This window comes from Gracilinanus agilis, chromosome 1 (genome assembly GCF_016433145.1).
Source record: "Gracilinanus agilis isolate LMUSP501 chromosome 1, AgileGrace, whole genome shotgun sequence".
Classification (NCBI taxonomy): Eukaryota; Metazoa; Chordata; class Mammalia; order Didelphimorphia; family Didelphidae; genus Gracilinanus; species Gracilinanus agilis.
This window is the reverse complement of record NC_058130.1, coordinates 667,270,804-667,289,703: the sequence shown is the minus strand read 5'-3', so window position 1 is coordinate 667,289,703 and position 18,900 is coordinate 667,270,804. Positions and strand designations below refer to the sequence as shown.

At 39.3% G+C, this 18,900-nt stretch overlaps 1 protein-coding gene across 1 annotated transcript in view; it reads left to right on the top strand.

Annotated features, from left to right (window-relative positions):
- SNTB1 (syntrophin beta 1) overlaps positions 1–17,821 on the top strand; it is a 328,941-nt gene extending 311,120 nt beyond the window's left edge. Inside the window, exons 10-11 of the mRNA XM_044684211.1 lie at positions 12,582–12,778; positions 17,577–17,821. Coding sequence (XP_044540146.1) covers positions 12,582–12,778; positions 17,577–17,821 — 442 coding nt within the window. The remainder of the gene's footprint in view (positions 1–12,581; positions 12,779–17,576) is intronic.
- The last annotated feature ends 1,079 nt before the right edge of the window (positions 17,822–18,900 follow it).

The following is an 18,900-nucleotide window of genomic DNA, read 5'->3' as shown; positions in this document are numbered from 1 at the left end:
TTGGGTGAATTGGGCAAGTTACTTTCTTTTTTGTTTCCCAGTTTCCTCGTCTATAAAAAGTGAGGGATGTTGTAAGTGAATTGTTGGTTTAAAAGAAAAAACAACTCTTATTTTCCATCTCAGAATCAATACTGTATTTTGGTTCCAAGGCAGAAGAATGGTAACGACTAGGCAATGGGGGTTAAGTGGTTTCCCCCGGGTCACACAGCTGGGAAATATCTGAGACTACATTTGAACCTCTCATCTCTGGGCCTGGTTCCCAATCCACTGAGCTACCCAGATACCCCCTGTAACTAACTTCTGAGGTCTTTTCTACTTCTACATTTATGACACCAAGGCTAAATAATCTCTAAGGTTCTTTCCAATTCTTAGAGATAGCAAGCAATACAATAATGTGAATTTGTTATCATAATCAACATTGTTATTGTTATTATTTTCACTATTACATCTTCTTGTGTCATGTTTTTGCCTGAAACCAAGATTTAAAAAAAAAACATGGAAAATATTTGAGTTGAGTAACCTACAGGTCAGTTTTGCTGGCCGTGGTCTATCCCACTGAAGCCACGTAATTAGTTCACTGCATCAAGTACTTTGATGAGAAAACTTTTTATTTTATTTTATTTTATTTGTGCTGAATCAGGAGGTAGAGTCCATTGTTTTAAATGTGAATCCTCCCTCCTCCTCCTGCATCTTCACCAAGCCCCCTATTGCTTCTCCATGACCTCCAGGTCACAGGCATTACTTTCAGGTGGACTTGCCAGGCTGTGAAGGGAACAAAGCTTTCCCATTCATTCCCAGGTGCTTCTAAGTTCCTTACCAAATGATAGCTTGTAGAGAGTCCATATAGATTCTGAACACAAAAAATCTGCCCCTGCAGTTTTGATAAAGCTGTTTCCACTGTCCTGTGTGATTGCCACTGCCTCAAGCCTGAGCCAGGCTTCTCCCTGCTGCTTTCTGGTCAGCTCCTATTTCTTGCCAACTCCCTTCACTTCTTGCATAAAGTCTTATAAAGACTTCCTTAGACCATCCTTCTCTACCTTAGAATCTTGTGATTCTAAGAATACTCTTAGAATCCTTGTGGTTGTGTCTTTCCAGTTGTGTTTGACTCTCCATGACCCATTTGGAGTTTTCTTGGCAAAAATATTGGAATGGTTTGCCATTTCCTTCTGCAGTTCATTTTATAGATGAGGAAACTGAGGAAAACAGGGTTAAGTGACTTGCACAGGGTCAAACAGCTAGTGAATCCAAATTTGAATGGAGGTCTTCCTGACTCTAAAACTGGTACTCTAGCCACTGGGCTACCTAGCTGCTTCTCCTAGGGATTTTAGTTTGTACATTTTAAAACACAGGAGTCCAAGAAAGTGTGTGAGGCCAGATTTGAACTCAGGAAGATGAGTCTTCTTGCCATCAGGCACAGAATTCTATCCTATCACCTAGCTGTCCTTAGGTTCCTTTAATGTCAAGTTCTATTACTACCTCCTAAGTGGGTTAGGAGTGCAGCGAATAAAATGTCCTATTGAAATCTGGCAGATTTGAGTTCAAATCCTGCCTCAGACATTTACTGGTTGTGTAACCCCAAGCAAATCTTTTAACTTCTCTCAACCTGAATTAACTGATCTGTAAAGTAGGAATCATAATGGTGTGTGCCACTATTTGTTGTTAGGATCAAATAAGAAAAACATATATAAAGTGGTTTGCAAACCTTACATCATATAAATGATAGGTATTATTATTAGCAGAAATCTTCTTTGATTTTTCTTTTTCCCTTCAGTGTTTCCTTCTCTCTGAACCCTTCAAATAATCTTGGGTGGATGTAACAGCCCCACCATCTCCCCTGATGGGCTGGTATTAATTTGCCCACTTGACTTAGGACCACAAATGGGACCAAGATGATAGAGATGGAACATGAGACAACAGAAGAGGGCAGGGGCTTGTAAAGAGAATAAACATAGAGAAGAAAGGGGCATGGCATCTTGGGTGAAGCAAACCCACTTGGTGCTCAAGCCATTTACTTATTAACACTTTTCTGGGGAGACTACAGCTTTGGGGACATGAGACAGATCCAGGCTTGGATGATGAAATGATATGAGGTGTAGGTCAGCCCAGAAAGCAATAACTGGGACAAACAGGAAAAAGTACAGTAGGATTGAGAGTCAGTTCAAGGAGAGTTAGATTTTAAACCCTAGTGAACAGGGCTCTTGAGCCAAAACAAAGTCATTCAGAGCAGATGTCATGTCTACTGCCATGTAAGAGTAGTGGCTATCTACCCCTTGGGAGATTAGGAAAATTGCTAAAGTTGGGAGATTGAAGTTTGTGCTTGAGTGAAGGGGGTAAATAAAAAATTGATGCTGACCTTCATTGATCTTTCTAGTTTTTTACCTTTTATTAATCTAATTTGCCCCCCCACCTCAATGATTGAAGGAAGTTTGAATTATTAGGAAACATAGCAGGGATCAGGACAAAGAGGATGAGTTTCATTAAGTAGGATTTCCAGAATCTTCAAGCTATTGATCTGATTGGATAATTCCCATAATCCCTTAGTTTAAAGAGAAGGTGATACCACCAACAAAGGGGCTAGAAACAACAGCAGAGTGGCAGCCTTCTCACTGCAGGTCTGAAAGAGAGCTTGGTGAGTACCCCAGGGGTTCCAGATACATCTGATGGGCTGCCTGAGGATTTAATCAATGTTGCTTGTTCTGTTCCTGGCTGCTGAACAGGACCATCTTATGTAAAAGCTAGAAAGAAGCAGACCCTATGGGGAGACAATTAGGTGGATTCAGAATGGCTGGAATGGCTGGACTCAGAATGTAGTTCCCTGTGGTTTGATGGTAGCTTGGCAAGGCTTCAAGGTACCTCTTGGCCCTGGGCTGCTCTGACATGTTCATCCTCCTTGAGGACAGGAACTGCTTTTAGCTTTTATATCTCTAGGACCTGGCATAGTGACATGCCATAACAGGGGCTTAAAAAATATACAGTGACAATATAGTGACAGGGGAGAAGGAGAGTACTTGATACTTTTCCAATATTCTTTCTTTATATTTTCCTTCCCTCCTTCACAGTCTTCTTCCTTCCTTCCTTCTTTCCTTTCTTCCTTCTTTCCTTCCTTCCTTCCTTCTTTTCTTTCTTTCTTTCTTTTCCTTCCTTTTCCCTCTCCCTCTCTCTTCCTTCCTTTTTTCCTCCCTACCTTTCTCCCTTCTTCACCCTTTCCTCCCTCCCTCCCTCCGTCCTTTCTTTCCTTCCTTCCCTCCTTTCTTTACTAGAATCTGGTATCTTGTGGCCCTAGAGCATAACCAATTTTTCAGTGAACATGGTTCTCACAGGAATGATGCTTCTAATTTAGTTCAAATCTTGCATTTCTTAGCCTTACTTTGCTTTATCAACATGAAAGAAAGAAATGCAAAGGACAATACTGAGATAAACAGGCAGCTTTATACCCTATTGGCATGGCTTCATGCCCTTCAGATCTTTTGTGTAGAACGATAATGAAAAAATTGGACCCCAGTGGGGATAGGGGTGAACCAATTTGATAGCTTATAGCTCACCTGTCTCCTTTGGGCTCAACCCACCTTAAAGGAGTTTATAATACTTATAAATATTAATTAATTGCCTGGGATTCCAGGGGTGGTATGTTACCAAGAAGGAAGGTGTATAGGAAGGAGAAGGGAAAGGGCAGTTAAGTCACACTTAAAAAGATACCATAATGTAGTGGAAAGAGCCTTTCATACATGGGCTTCCACCTACCTTTACAATTTTATTTCCTGTTATTTGCCATCATGTACTCCACTTGTTCCAGCAAAACAAAACTTTCTTTCCCCCAGATTTCAATTCCTTTTTAGGGACCAAAATTATTTTCTCTTCCTCCCACTGACACCATCCTATTGACAAAAAGAAAAAGGAATAACAAAACCTCTGTAACAAATATACATAGTTAAGTAAAGCCAGTTCTCACACTGGTCATGTCCAAAAGAAAATCTTGATACCATTACCTTTCTTTCACATACTTTCACATACACACACATGTAGGTAGCATTCTTTATCATCACTCCTCTGGAATCATGGTTGATCATGAAGTTGATGCTAGTTCTTCAGTCTTTCAAAATTGTTAAGCATTCCATACTTGTCTCCGTGCCTCAAAGCCTAGAATGAACTCCTTCTCACCTCCACTTCTTAGAATCATTCATTTCCTCCCAGGCTTAGCTCTGGGACCTTCTCTGATGCAAAACCTTCCTTGATTCCCCACACCTGAAGTTGTCAGTGTTTTTGCTTTCCTAAAATTACTTCATATTTATATTGAAATGACTTTATTACAGTTCTAGTCTTATGAGGAAAACCAGGGGAGTTAACTTAAATATTAAATGTGGGTCCAGAAGGGTGTGTAGGAGACAGGAATGACAAAAGATGGAGACTTAATAAGTTAGGGAGACTGGGTTTAACTGCTAAGGAAAATGTCTGTTAACAGAAGTGGCAGTTAGGCCCTAACTGCACCATCTAGACTAGGGGTCTATGGAAACTAGCAAGCAAATGACAAGAGTTTATAACAAATTTAATTAAGGGAACTATGGTAAAGGATGGGAATAGGGGTTTCTACACTTCTAGACTAAGGGCAATCCACAGGGTCAGGGGAGGGACTTATCTACACTGAACTGAGACCTAAACAAGGCATGGCCCAGAGAACAGCAGGACAGAAGTGGGTATCCTCACAGCAGAGTCCTGACACACTCCAGGGATGTTGCAGCTCCTCCAGGACCACTTGCTGTACTCTTTCAGGTGGGTAGATTCTGGGAGCTAACCCAGCTCAAGTTAACCTGCAACTCAGGTTGGGATTAATAGTCTCTACCAAAATGTCCCACAAGTAGATGACAGTCTTCCTTCAGGATCCCAGGGAATCAGGGTACAAACTCCACTTCCTCTGAGGTCTCCCAGGGTCAGTTACAACTTGTCCCAACCACTATGGAGTCCATCTCAGAGGAAGAGCCACACTTCCTGCTTCCCCATTCCATTTGGAATTCTCCAGCCCTTCCTGCTAGGTCTCCTAAATAATAACTGAGTGATCCTCCTCACAACACTAGGTATTAATTAAAAGCCAATATCTATGTGCATATCCCTAATAGAATGTTAAGGACAGAGATCTGAGGGCCACCAATGGATCGCTTTGCCTTTTGTCCTCAGGCTCAACCCTTGGGTACAGAGTCACCAGACAGCCCTGAAAAGAGAACTGAATTTGGTGACTTTGGTGAAGTCCTTTGTTTCCCTCATATCTCATATCTCAGTTTCTTTAGCTTTAAAAACAAAGATATTAAACTGGATCTCTAAGGTTTCTTCTAGTTAATACATTTTTATTGTTGAATTCATCACAGATACACCATTTCAAAGCTTAAAACTATGTACTCACTAAAAGAGGGGGGATGACTAATGGATGAACCAATGGATGTAGACAAAATTGAAAGCTGATGGAGTCGATTGATTTTCAGCAGTGGTTATTGTATTGGTAAAAATCTTATAAAGTGCTCAGTTTGTCTTTAAACATGTATATTTTTGTGTTGAGGCATCTACTTGGTACAATGTACAGTACTCAACTTTCACTCAGGAAGACCTGGATTCAAATCCTGTCTTGGACCTTAATAGCCATAAAAGTGTGATAATTACCACACCTGCTTCCCAGAGTTGTTATGAGGACCAAATAAGTTTACTTACGCAAAATTCTTTGCAAAACTTGAAGCATTTACATAAATGCTAGTTATTATCCTCATTGTTGTTATCATTATTAATATGCTGGCCAAAATTAATTCATGATTCTAACCCACCCTTTTTAAACCATCAGAAATCATTCATTCAGCAGCCGACACTACTTGAAAAGCTATAAAATGATGTTGTGAAGATCTTGAAAATTCAGATGAAAAGGGGATGTTCCTTTGAGAAATCACTCTTTGTTCACTGTACGTGTTCCAAGACCATGAATGCTACCTTCTGCCCAACACATCAGAATTTCATTGGCTGCTTGGGCCCCGCTTCTCTCACAAAGGGTCAATCAATCATCTTTGCTGGGTTCCATCATAGATGCCCAGTAGATGAAGAGATATGAGATCACCAGCTCTGGGCACTTATGGAATCTGACCCGTTGCTTTTTCTACTTAATGACTTACAATATGGCATCTGCTGGGAAATGCTAATTGCAACAATTAAATAAGGATGTGGATGTAATATTGCTTAGCAACCCTGTTACCTAATATATAATTTTACATAAGAAATAAATTTATTCAATCTTAGCATGGTGGCTGGTTTTTATTAAGGCTATTAATAATAATTTGCATATGTGTAGGACACCTTATGTCACAGTCTCCAACACCTAAACAAAGTGAAATTGTCTCACAGGCATTTCACACTTACTGTGTTCAGGGTCTTATGTACCTCAGTATTATTTCATTTGAGTACTCTTCAATCCATTGTGAAACTATAATAGGCTTGCTTGCTATTCCCATATACAACACTCCTCACCATATATACTGTATAGTTTTCATAAAATCCAAGATTTAAAATTTTTTGTTTGAGAAAGAATTTCAGGAAAAGAAGATTGCTAACTCCTTGAATCAAGAAAGTAAACTGTTTAGGAAAAGTGCCATAAAGAAACCTCTACTACATCAGAAGAATCCAGAATGAACTTTAGGATGCAATTGATTGAACTGAAGGAGTTGAACACATTTATTCTGAATGTAAACTTTTATGCCAAAGGGGACTGCCCCCTGATTGGCTTTTTGTCAATGCCCCTAGCAAACATTGGTTTTGCTTTCTCTCTCTTCTATTTCCCTCTTATCTCTAACTATTGTAGTTTCCTCTTAGAAAGTACAATATTGTATGCACCTTTAGTTAGAAGATCTTTAGAGGTATATGATAGTTATGTTTAAACGATCCATTGGGGAGACTAGTTTCCCAAAGGATCATAGGGGGGATTGTGTAATTAGAATCTGTTACCCTAAAAACTACAATTCCCAGCACCCCACTCTCCTCATGTTATGTGTAGCCTCGCCTCTTGCTCTCTTCTGTCTTCTTGTGATCGGGTTTGGTGGAGATGGTGTGAAGTGAGAGCCAGGAGACTATTGCTCATGTGGTCTTAATTTTGTTAGATATTTAGGGGTTTTTTTTACTTCTATTTCTTTTATTCCTTCTACTTCAAGTAATTACTAGTAAACTTTATAAAATATAATTATTGGAGCGTTGGATATCAATTTAAATCCTACAATACACTTCTCACCTCCATGCCTCTAACTAGGTAGTTCCCCATGCCAAGAATGCAATCCTTTCTCATTTGAATGTTTTAAATATCTTTGGCTTTCTTCAAAGAAAAATTCAGGTTTAATGAGATCTTTCTCCTCCTCCCTCCAATTTTAATTCCTTCTTTCCCTGAGATTTTTTGGTAGATAATCTGTATTTCCACACATGCCATATCTTCATCAGTAGAGTATAAGATCAATGATGGCAAGAGACTGGGTTACTTTCTGAATTTTGCATGCCTAGTGCCTTCCATATCATTTAGAACATAGTAGGCTCTTACCAAATGCTTGTAAAGTTATTGAACTGAACCTCACTTCAACAATAGCCAGTAATCAGAATAGATAAAGTAGTACAAATCTGGGGAATAAAAAAACAAAAACAAAAAAATTGTCTCCTACAAACATTATTTAAAAAGAAAAAAGGACTTTGTTTACAAAAATATAATTGTTTTAACTCAAAAATGAAACAAAATTTAATATGAAGATGTATTTGTCTAGTGAATAACTAAACAAATTGTAATATTTTCATATAGTACAGGCTGGGTGGTCTAGGAGCTAGGGAACAAGGGTTGGAGTCAAAAAGATCTGGATTCAGATTTCCATCTCTGACACTTACTAGGTAGGATAACCTCAGGCAGCAAGTGGTGCAGTGGGTAGAGCACTGGACCTGGAGTCAAGAAAACAAGTTCAAATTCAGCCCCAGACACTTACTAGTTGTGTGATCCTGGACAAGTCACTTAACCCCTATTGCCTCAGTTCCTCATCAGTAGAATGAGTTGGAGAAGGAAATGTCAGACCCCTTCAGTGTCTCTGCCAAGAAAACCCCAAATGGAATCATGAAGATTGGGACATGACTTATTGAAAAAACATCAACAGCGTGGTCTGAAATGGTGTGTTTGTTTCCTAGGGAATAACCTAGGAGAGATGCAAGCACTTTGGAGAAAAAGTCATAAGAAATAAGGCACTGAGCAGCTGGGTGGCTAAGATAAAAGTAAGATTCAGGCCCCTTTCCCGAGCTGTCTGTTATTTTTGCTTCATCCATGGTTTGTTTTCCAACTAAAATTCAAGTGGGCAGTAGAAAAGTATCAACATAAGAGTCTTTTTCTTTCTTTTTTTTTCTAACTGGAAATAGAAAACATTTGTCTTCTCGGAGAAGAGAGAAGCATTTCAAAAAACTCAACACCACATTAATTGCAATTTCAGATCAAACCATCCTTTAGCAGCCCATTTGCCCCTTCTAGAAAAACTAAGCAAAGGATTCCCATGAACACCAAGGAAAAAAGAAAGCTCATTGTAATGGAGACTCAGAAACCATTCCTTGTCCTCAGCCAGATTTCAGGCAGGAACCAGAGACTACTAGACTTCAATAAGTGACCCCAAATATGCTTACCTGCTCATAAAAAGTGAATGATTTTTTTTTTTATTCAGGGTATGGATTCTCAAGAGTTAAATTGATCTGGAAATTATCAAGTCATCCATTTGCACCAGGGTGTTCTTGGGAGGCTGGGTGAGCAACAGGGGTAGGCCTGATGGTTATGACTGATTGCTTTCCAGTCATGTCCCATTTATCATTCAGAGGACCTTGAATAAATCAGCACCTTTTATAGTTTCCTTATGATCTCATTCTTCTGCCCACACCCCCTAATTTGATTTTATTTTTTAAACCATTTATGAGGATTTGGTTTTCCTCATTTATTTATGTCCCTAGTTTCCATGCAAAATACAAGATCCTGCTGGCATTGGTTGTTCTGTGGCCAGCAAATGGCATAACTTAGCAGCGATGGTGGAATGGAAGAATTCTTGCCTCCAAAAATCAAAGAGTTTAGGTTCAAATCCCAATTTAGATACTACTTCCGAGAAGTTGGGAAAGTCACAACTAAGCTGGGCCTCATCTGCAAAATAAAGAGGTTGGATTAAATGACCTGAGGTCCTTAAAACTTCTAAATCTCTGATTAAATGTCATTAAGTTCCTGGATAGAAAACGAAGGGTGTTCTTGGCCTTTTCTCGCCCGGCTTCTGATAACCATTAAAAATTGAGTTTCCTTTTTGCTGAATCATAAAAGTCATCTTTTCTTGGGAAAGCATCATAGAAACTTAAACTTGGAGCTGAAAGGGATCTTAGAGGCCATCTAATCCAACCCCCTCATTTTACAGAGGAGGAAAAGAGGATCCATAAAGGGTAAGTGATTTGCCCAAGAGCACACATACAAAGGCAAGATTCAAACCCAAGTTTTGACTCCAAATTCCATGTTCTTTCTCTACGATACCACACTTGCAGCATGTCTGGAAAAGTAGGAGTTTGTGGCTGTTGTGATTTATTTCCTTCCACAAATAAGAGACAGATGGTCATATTTTCAAAGATACAAAAATAACTTAAAATTTAAAATAATTGAAATGAAGTTAATGGCTATTCTGGAAAGTCCCCTTGAGATTTGCTGTGGGATCATAGGAAACATGTTAAAAAATCTGCTCCTGGAAAAACATGTGTTAAACAGGACAATTCAATTCATTTGAATAAAAGTTAATTAAACAGGCCCTGGAGATAGAACAACAAAAACCCTGCCCAGGAAAAGCTTATATTCTCCTGACTGGATATTACACACAAACAGATAAATTGATAGAAGGTGCACAAAATATATACAAAGGAATTTCCCAGGGCCATGAAAACCAGAACAACAACAGAAAAGGCTCCTTACAGGAAGCCTTCTTCAAGGCTCAACCTTGAAGTTTAGACAAAAGTGAAGGGAGACACCAACCGAGGCATGGGAGCAGGCCGGGCTTAGGCAAGGAGAGCAGGAATGAAATGTTGTCTAGTGGGAAGAGCAAATAGATTAGTTTCACTGGAAGGTAGAGTTCATGTTGGGGAGTAATGCAATAATCAATCTTGAAAGTGGGGTTGGTGCCAGATTATGGAGGGCTTTAAATCTTAAAATGCTAAACAGATGAGTTTCTGTTTAATTTAGTTTATTTTATTCCATCCTATTCTAATTTATTCTATTCTAATTTCTTTTATTTAATTCTATTCTAGAGGAAATAGGGAACCACCGAAGCTTCTTGAGCTGAGGAATGGCATGGTCAGCCCTCTCCTTTCTTTAGGACTCTCCCTTTGGCAGCAATGTGAGAATGGATTGGAATTAGATTCAGAGACAAGTTGAGAGGCTGTTGTTAACGGTCTAGGCAGGAGATGTGAGGGTTTGTGCCAAGCTGGTACATGAGCAGAGATAAGGAGGTATTTCTGGAAGATGTTGTGAAGGTAGAATTGACACGACTTGGCAAGGTGAAATTTATGGATCCCTTTCTCAGAATAATGTTTTTAAATAGCTGGGGGAAAAAAAACAGAGGTTAGCAAATAAAGATATAATTTGTTGGGGTTTTTTTTTTTTCCATCCAAGTTCATAAATGCCCTTGCAATCTATCCATGCATCCTTTGGGAGTTAGTAGACCCTAAAATAAGAGCTCCTAGATTAGAAGGATGTAGATTTAAAATTAGAAAGGAACATAGGGTTGTCTAGCCCAATTTTTTCATTTCAGAAGTTTTAACGCAGAATTAGAGACGCAAATTGTCTTGCTGGAGAACCTTTATAAGCCCTTCCAGTTATGAGTTCTCGGGATGTCTAAAATATAACATTTCTAATACATACAAGTATCTTTTTCTTAAATATTGCTGAATCATTCCCAATATTGACCTTTAAAACTCCTACAGCATTAGAGAAAGTCCTTCTCTTTTCTTTACATTCTTCTAAGTTTAACTTGGCCTTAAAACTCCAGGCAGCTTCTCCCTCAGCTCCAGCTCTGACTTTATTCTTGACATAAGGAAGTCAGACTTCCTCCTGTGCTGAAATTCTCCATCATCTCTTGCCCAATTACAGTAAATACTTTCCTTCACACACTTTTTTTTTGTGTGTGGGGGGGGGAGATGGACATATTTTTTCCTTCTCAGAAAGGGGTAACTCTCCTCCTTCCCCCCTCAAAAAAAGAATCTGAAAACTTCAGCTCCAGAAACAGTTTACTTGCTGATTTCTGGAAGTTTATGTTGTACATATCCTATTCTAACTTGGTCACAAAAGAACTTTCAAAGTTACAGAACCAACTTAACAAAAAAAATAGGATTTTTAACTTGTTTCACTGCCCACCAAAGCATTAATCCTATTAGGTTTTCAAGGAAAAATAATTAGCTCGAAATATCTGATGAACATTCTAGATGGACATGCCTTTGGTCATGGAACCCACCAGATTGATGGAATGGCCTGAGCTGGAGTTATCTGGGCAGATGGTAGGCCACCCATCTTGCTTTGAGGTCAGGGAACATTAGAAGCTGTCAATAGGATTTCCAAATGGATTCTACTCTTACTCTTCCTTCACACGCTGATATGGAGGGGGAATTAGGATCAGGGATAGGAGAGACACTGATCCAATGGCTCAGAGAATAGAAGGAAATCAGTTTGAACTGCTACTGGGTGACGAAATGTATAGAACAGGTAGGGTCTGGAATTAGAAAGACCCAAATACAAATACGATTTTGGACAGTTTCAAACTGTGTGACCTTGAGCAAGTCACTTAATCTCTGCTTCCGTTTCCTCAATTATAAAGTGGGTCATACAAGCACCTATCTCCCAGGGTTGTCGCAAGGATCAGATGAGATAAAATTTAATATAAGATATGTAGAGTATAATATTTATAAAGTGCTATGCTAATTTCTTTACAAATATTTTCTCATAATAAATGTATAACCCAGATCAAATTGCTCACCATCTCCAAGAGGGGAGAGGGAAGAGAAGGGGGGAGATAATTTAGATCTTATAATTTCAGAAAAGTTATGTTGAAAATTGTTATTACATATAATTGGGAAAAATCTTTTTTAAAAAATATTTACTTAATTGATGGACAAAAAACAAGTATTATTTCATTTGATGGTAGACACTGCTATTCCCATTTGAGATAGATGTTGTTATTGTCCTTATTTTACAATCAAGGAAAATGAGGCAAAATAGGGTTAAGTCACTTGCTATAAAAGCAACATAGCTATTAAGTGTCTGAGGTTAGTTTTCCTGACTCTAGGTCCAGTGCACTCTGCCCAGATGCCTCAAAGATTCTGGTTCTAAAATTTCTCTTTTTTAGGCAAAAGCTGTGCTATCTATATAGCTGGTCTTCTCTCCTGAGTACATAATTTATATAAACCTATGACATTTGTTGCTTCATACATCCTCCACGCTAGAGAATAAAACAGTTTTTCTTTACTCAGAATAGTTTTGGAACATTGCATGAAAAGTAAATGTTTTTTCATCTTTCTGTTTTTCTTTTTCCCAAATTCAGGTTGGTCCATTCAGGTCCTGGAAAAGGATCACCGCAGGCTGGAATGGACCTGTCCTTTGCAACTCGGACTGGTACCAGGCAAGGAATTGAAACCCATCTCTTCAGAGCAGAGACCAGCAGGGACCTCTCCCAGTGGACGAGAAGCATCGTCCAGGGCTGCCACAACTCAGCGGAACTCATAACCGAAATCACCACCTGTGAGTGTCCCTGGCCAGGTCCCTCTGGGGAGGGTGATTAAAAGGATTCCAAGAATGCCACCCTGCTCCAAAATAGCTTTCTGTTCTGACCTACAGAGGTGACTAAATCTGTCACTGTAGAGATTATTAGCGTCATTATTATTATTTTTACTGGATCTGCATTCTCCCTTGGTCTAGGGACCTGATATCCTGATAAGGGGAGTCTTTCTTTACCATAGCAGATTGACTCCTAGTATGCAGTGGAGAGCCTTGGCTGCCTGGGTTGCTAAGAGGTTAAATTACTTCACCAGGGCATATAGTCACCATTTGTCAGACTTGAGCTGGGGATTTTTAAACTTTGAGATTGGCTCTCTATCTATTACTTCACCATAACTCCCTACTCCTTTGGATTTTTTCTGCTAAAACATAGAAGTATAACAAAAAGGTTTTACCATTAGTATGGAAAAATAGAAGTGGTATTATATGATAAATAGTGTGTTGGACATTGGGTCAGGAAAACCTGAATTCAAATCACACTTTCTATACTTAACATTGCTAGATGGCACAGTAGAGCACTGGGTCTGGAGTCAAGAAGACCAGAGTTCAAATATGGCCTCAGACCCTTATTAGCTATGTAACCCTGGGCAAGTCACTTCACCTTATTTGTCTCAGTTTCCTTTTCTATAAAATGATCTAAAGAAGAAAATGGCAAACCACTCCAATGTCTTTGCCAAGAAAACCCCAAATGGGGTCATGGAGAGATGGACATGTCTATTATACTAAACAACAAAACACAATTACCATATGATCCTAGGTAAATCAAATAATCTCATCAGATAGCAGACAACTCCCAAAGGCTTATGGTAGTGTGGTGAGATGTGTAATATATTTAGAGTAAAGGACCTAAGTCTAAATCTGGGCTCTTCTTATACCTGCTACCCACAAATCAAGGCAACTTAAAATCAAGAGCTTCTCATTTCAAATTCTGACTCTACTACTTACTACATGTTTCCTCCCTCCCTCTCTCTTTTCCTTCCTCCCCCCTCCCTCCTTGCCTCCCTGCCTCTCTTCTTTCCTTCCTTCCTTCTTTCCTTTCCTCTAAGGTCACTCTTCCCTCTCTAAATCTGATTCTATTAATTGAGCAATTCATTCCAACTTCTATATCTCACTTCCCTCATCTAGAAAAAGAAGGGATTGGGTTATATAAGAATTTAAAATTAGGTTTTTATGCTAATATGAGAATTCTAAGGTAATGTTGTGGTCACCAATTTAAAATATTATAGCTCAAGTCAAAATGACTTTTAGTAGCGTTCATTTACAAAGAGGTGGAAAGAGTGAAAGTACAGAAATACAATAAGAGGGTAGAGAAAATGTCTAGCTATCACACTAATTGTTGCTCCGGTGTCCAGCTCAGCCCCCACAGGGCTCATTAACTCTCAGTCAGAGGACCTGGTGGTGTCTTATGCAAGGGTTCCACCTATATACAGCCTCCTCCAGGAAATGAAGGCCTCTCTGGAACTAATCTCTCCAGAAGCCAGGAAAGGAAGGCCAGCTACTCACTCTCCAAGACAAAATCCAAAAAAGAAGATCTAGGAGCAATCCTTCAAGAAGCAGTATAAGAGCCAAAGTCGAGGTCCAAGCCAAAGGTCAATTCCAAAGCCACCTCCAAAAGCCAAGTCACCAGGAGAAGTTAAGTCCCTCAGACAGGAAGTTCAGGACTTTTTATAGTCCTTTTTTCCACATTACTTTCTATCCCTTCCTCCACTTTACAGGAACCAATTGCAGTCTTTCAATTTGCTTAGCACTGCACAGGGGGGTGGTCCATGGCCTCTGGAGTTGCCACTCAAGTAAGTGACTTGGGAATTCCCTAACTTAGTGTTAAGTAGGAGTATTTAATTATTGGTTGATTAATTTAAAAATTGCTGATTGATAGGCAAAGTTTGATTCACTCTTCACAGTTATATGATGTCTAAGATCTCTCCAAACTCTAAATTTGAACTATATATATATAAAGAGAGAGAGAGAGAGAGAGACAGAGAGAGAGAGATAGAGAGAGGAGCGACACCCTCACAGATCTTTTTGCATTTAAATGGAGAGATCATAAAAATGGGAGGCTGAAAACTTGAATTTTTGCATTGGATTTTTCTCCCTGACTGACTATTATTTTAGGCATGTTTTTTATCCATTCTCAGCCGTGTTTCCTCATCTCTAAAATGGGAAGGTTGAGAGGGAAAGAGAGAATTTGGAACTCAAAAAAGTTATTTTAAATGAATGTTAAAATTTTTTTAAAATATGCTATATTTGGAATCTAAAGACCTGGGTTCTAGCTTGGGTACTACATTTGATCTTGGGAAAGTCGCCCTCTTTGAACATTTTCCAAATATAAAATGATGGGTTTGGGGGCAGGTGACCCCTAAAGTTCCTTCCACAACTAATGTTTTGATCCTCTGCATTGAATAGACAAGCTGATTTCCAAGCAGGTCTCTTCCATCTCTAAAATTTTATTTAAACCTTAGTGTAAATTAGTTTTATCACCTATTTTCCAGCATAGCAGTTCCACCACCAACACCAACCCTACCCCCAGAACAGGATCTGTCAGAGAAGAAATCATCTAAAAAGAAGACTTTTCTTTTTACAAAGAATCTGTTTCAAAAGAAGGAAGGGCATAAATTAGGTCTCAAACAAAGATTCGGATGAACCAGGATGATATTTTCTTGAAAGAGATCAATTTCCATACCCACCCCTTAAAATGGGGTGTCCCTCCCCAAAATCTCTTATTAAGAGTTAAAATTCTTCCCTCCATATTTCAGAAATTTTTAACCTTTTCAAACAAAGGTGAAATCAGTTCCTTTGCAAAATTTCAGCAACTACATTGTTGGGATAGGAAAAGAGCATCTTTTTTTTTAATTAACATAAACTCATTAGTACCCCTCACCCTCCCACCCCACCCCCCGCCAAAAAAAAAAAATAGCTACCATCTTTTTTGAAAACCTTTTGGGATTCTCCTTTTGGCTTTTCATTTGTGAAACGTGCCAGGGCACATAAAAAAAGAAAGACTAGAGATTTCAAAGTGTGAGCTGGAAGAAGCTTATGCCACCTGAATCTTAAGTATCAGGAAATTATATTTCATCAGAGAAGCCCAAACTCTCTTAGCTTCCAGAAGTGCTATGGTGAATGGAAGGAGATGAAGATGCCTAATGGAGCCCTTTTTAGTTTATCTTCACCCACTTCTGAACAATTTTCCCCCTCCTCCCCAAACTCAATTTTGAATGTCACAGGTAGGAAGAATCATCCTGTTGTTACTTTAGAATTCTTTTCATTGGAGATCAAGACCTAAAGTAATTTGCTTTCCAGTTAATAAGGACAACTTGGTATATTTATAGCAAGTGAAGATTTGCAAAGAGCTTTCATTACAGCAACTGAGTGAGCATGGAGTGAGCACCAACTTTGGAGGGGGTGGACCTGGGTTCAAATCTTGTCTCTGATACTAGCAGATACTAGCCCACTCCCAGGGCTTTAGCATCCTTATCTGTAAACTGAGGGTTTCAGACTATATGGCTTCTGAGGTCCCTTCCTTAAAAGTTCATGATTCTATTAAGTTGGATAAGTCTAATCTGGATCTGTGATTTGACTGGTATTAGGAATTCCTAGCATGAGAAATTCTTCCCACTGATAAATATCAACTGCTCATTTGGAACTTTGGAGAACAGACTAGGACCCTAAGTGATGAAGTGATTTACCCATTATGACTCCAAGCCCAGGGTGCTTATCTACTATACCATATCTCCTCTTGTGAAAAAAAGAAGAAAGGAAAGGATAAAGAAAGGAAGTAAAGAAGGAAGGAGAGAGAGAGGAGAAAAGGAAAGAGAGGGAAGGAGGGAGGAAAGGAAGGAAGGAAGGAAGGAAGGAAGGAAGGAAGGAAGGAAGGAAGGAAGGAAGGAAGGAAGGAAGGAAGGAAGGAAGATTGGAGTCAGCCACCTGGCTTCAATACTCTAGAATCTTAAGGCCCCGTGTAATGTTAACAATTATCAGTAGTAGAAATTTTATATCTATTGCTAAGTAACTTTATTACTTCTAGGTAGTGATTTCATTTCTCCAGGCCTCAGTTTTCTCATCTGTAAAATATTGGAGTTGGGTTAACTCCTAGGTTCCATTGCAGCTATGAGGAATCAATGGCAGTCTTCAAGTATCTGAAGGATTTTTCCATGGACTAGAGAAAGAATTAATGTGATTCTCTTTGGCCCCAGAAGACAAAACTAAGTACTGGGTGGCAGCTGCAAAGAGGAGAATTTAGGCTCCATGTAAAGAAAAATCTCAGGATTATTAGTTATCCCAAAGAAGGATGAGCCACTTGACCAATCAGAGGCTTCCCCTTTACTGGAGATCTTCAAGTAAAGGCTTGTAAGCTCAGGGGAGCTATGGTGGAGATTCTTTTTCTGGTCCATGTGGGATGAGTTTCTTTCCAAACTTGAGATTCTAGGAGAGAGCTGGAAGAGACTTTAGTGTATATGTGTTTGGTCCAACCCTCTCATTTTAGAAATGAAGACATTGAGACTTTGAAAGAAGTTGACTCAGTCATGGTCACCTGGGTAGTAAGGAGAACCCAAATTCAAGCACTATACCTAGCTTTTTCCAGTACTTTAGACAATCTCCAAGGTACCTTCCATTTCTAATATTCTTTGGCTTTCTAGTCTTTTTAACATTGGGCATGAAATCCACAAGTGACACCAGTGCCAGAAGAAATGTGAAACATCTGGTGTCTAAGAAAGTGTGCTGCCTTTGTTTGGGTCATGACTTTGTTTCCCCTCTTGTCTTCCAGCATGCACATACAAAAACCAAGAGTGCCGTCTGACCATCCATTATGAGCATGGATTCTCCATCAGCACAGAGCCGCAGGAGGGTGCCTTCCCCAAGACAATCATTCAGGCTCCCTATGAAAAGCTCAAGATGTCTTCAGACGATGGGATAAGGATGCTTTATTTAGACTTTGGAGGAAAGGACGGAGAGATTGTAAGTGTGCTCAGCACCAATAAGGTCACTGATTCACTTGGTTACCATTTCTAGTTTTTAAGCCTGCTAGGTGGCACAGTAGATAGAGCAATGGTCTTGGAGTAAGGAAGTCTTGTGTTTCAGTTCCTACCTCAGACATTTATACTAGCTGTATAACCCTAGGTAAATCACTTAATCTCTGTCGGCCTCGATCTCCTCATTTGTAAAATAGGGATAATAATAGTACTTACCTCCCAGGGTTGTTGTGAAGCTCCAGTGGATTAGTGTATGTGAAGTGCTTGGCAAACCTTAAAACACTATATAAATGCTAAGTTATTTACTGAAAACCTATGGGAGGAGGAGGAGTGTCCCCTCTAGTTATTGTTATTGAGTTAGTTTTCATTCATGTCCAACTCTTCTTGATGCTATTTGGGGTTTTCTTGGCAAAGATATTGATTTCCTTCTTTAGCACGTTTTACACATGAAGAAACTGAGGCAGACAGAGTTAAGTGACTTGTCCAGAGTGACAGAGTTAAGGGTCTGAGCCCATATTTATGTTCATGAAAATGAGTCTTCCTAACTCCAGACCTGGTGCTTTATCCACTGTGCCATCCAGCTGCCCATGTAAATTCTAGGTATTTATTGGGAGCCTCTGGGAGGGGGAGAGGTCTCCCTTCTGATTGTTACCATAACCGTCTCTGTCTAGGACCATATATATGTATATATATATCTTTCTCTCTGGCTGGGGAGCTTCAGAAAAAAATTAAAGCAAATGAAAGGATTCCTTACAAAGAAAGAATAACTTGATAAAGTCAGTGCCAGTTTTGACCAACCATGACCTCTAAGCTTTGTGCTTGGGATATGTGCCAAAAGAGATGGAGATATGAACAAATTAATGAAGAAAGGTCATATTTATGCTTGCTTTGGCAATTAAAGATAACCCATTTGTTTAAACTGAGTCCTCCTTAATTTGTTTTCAGTTGGTTTAGTGGAAAGGGTGCTGGAGGTAGAAAGAGAAATTCCGAGCTTGAGTCCATTTGCCATCATTGTGACCAAACTTGTTAAAAGATTTCACCATTCCACTCCCACCTCAACCCCAATTCAGTGTCCCATTGAATGTTCTCTGTCTCCATCAGGTGATATCTAGAGTCTTG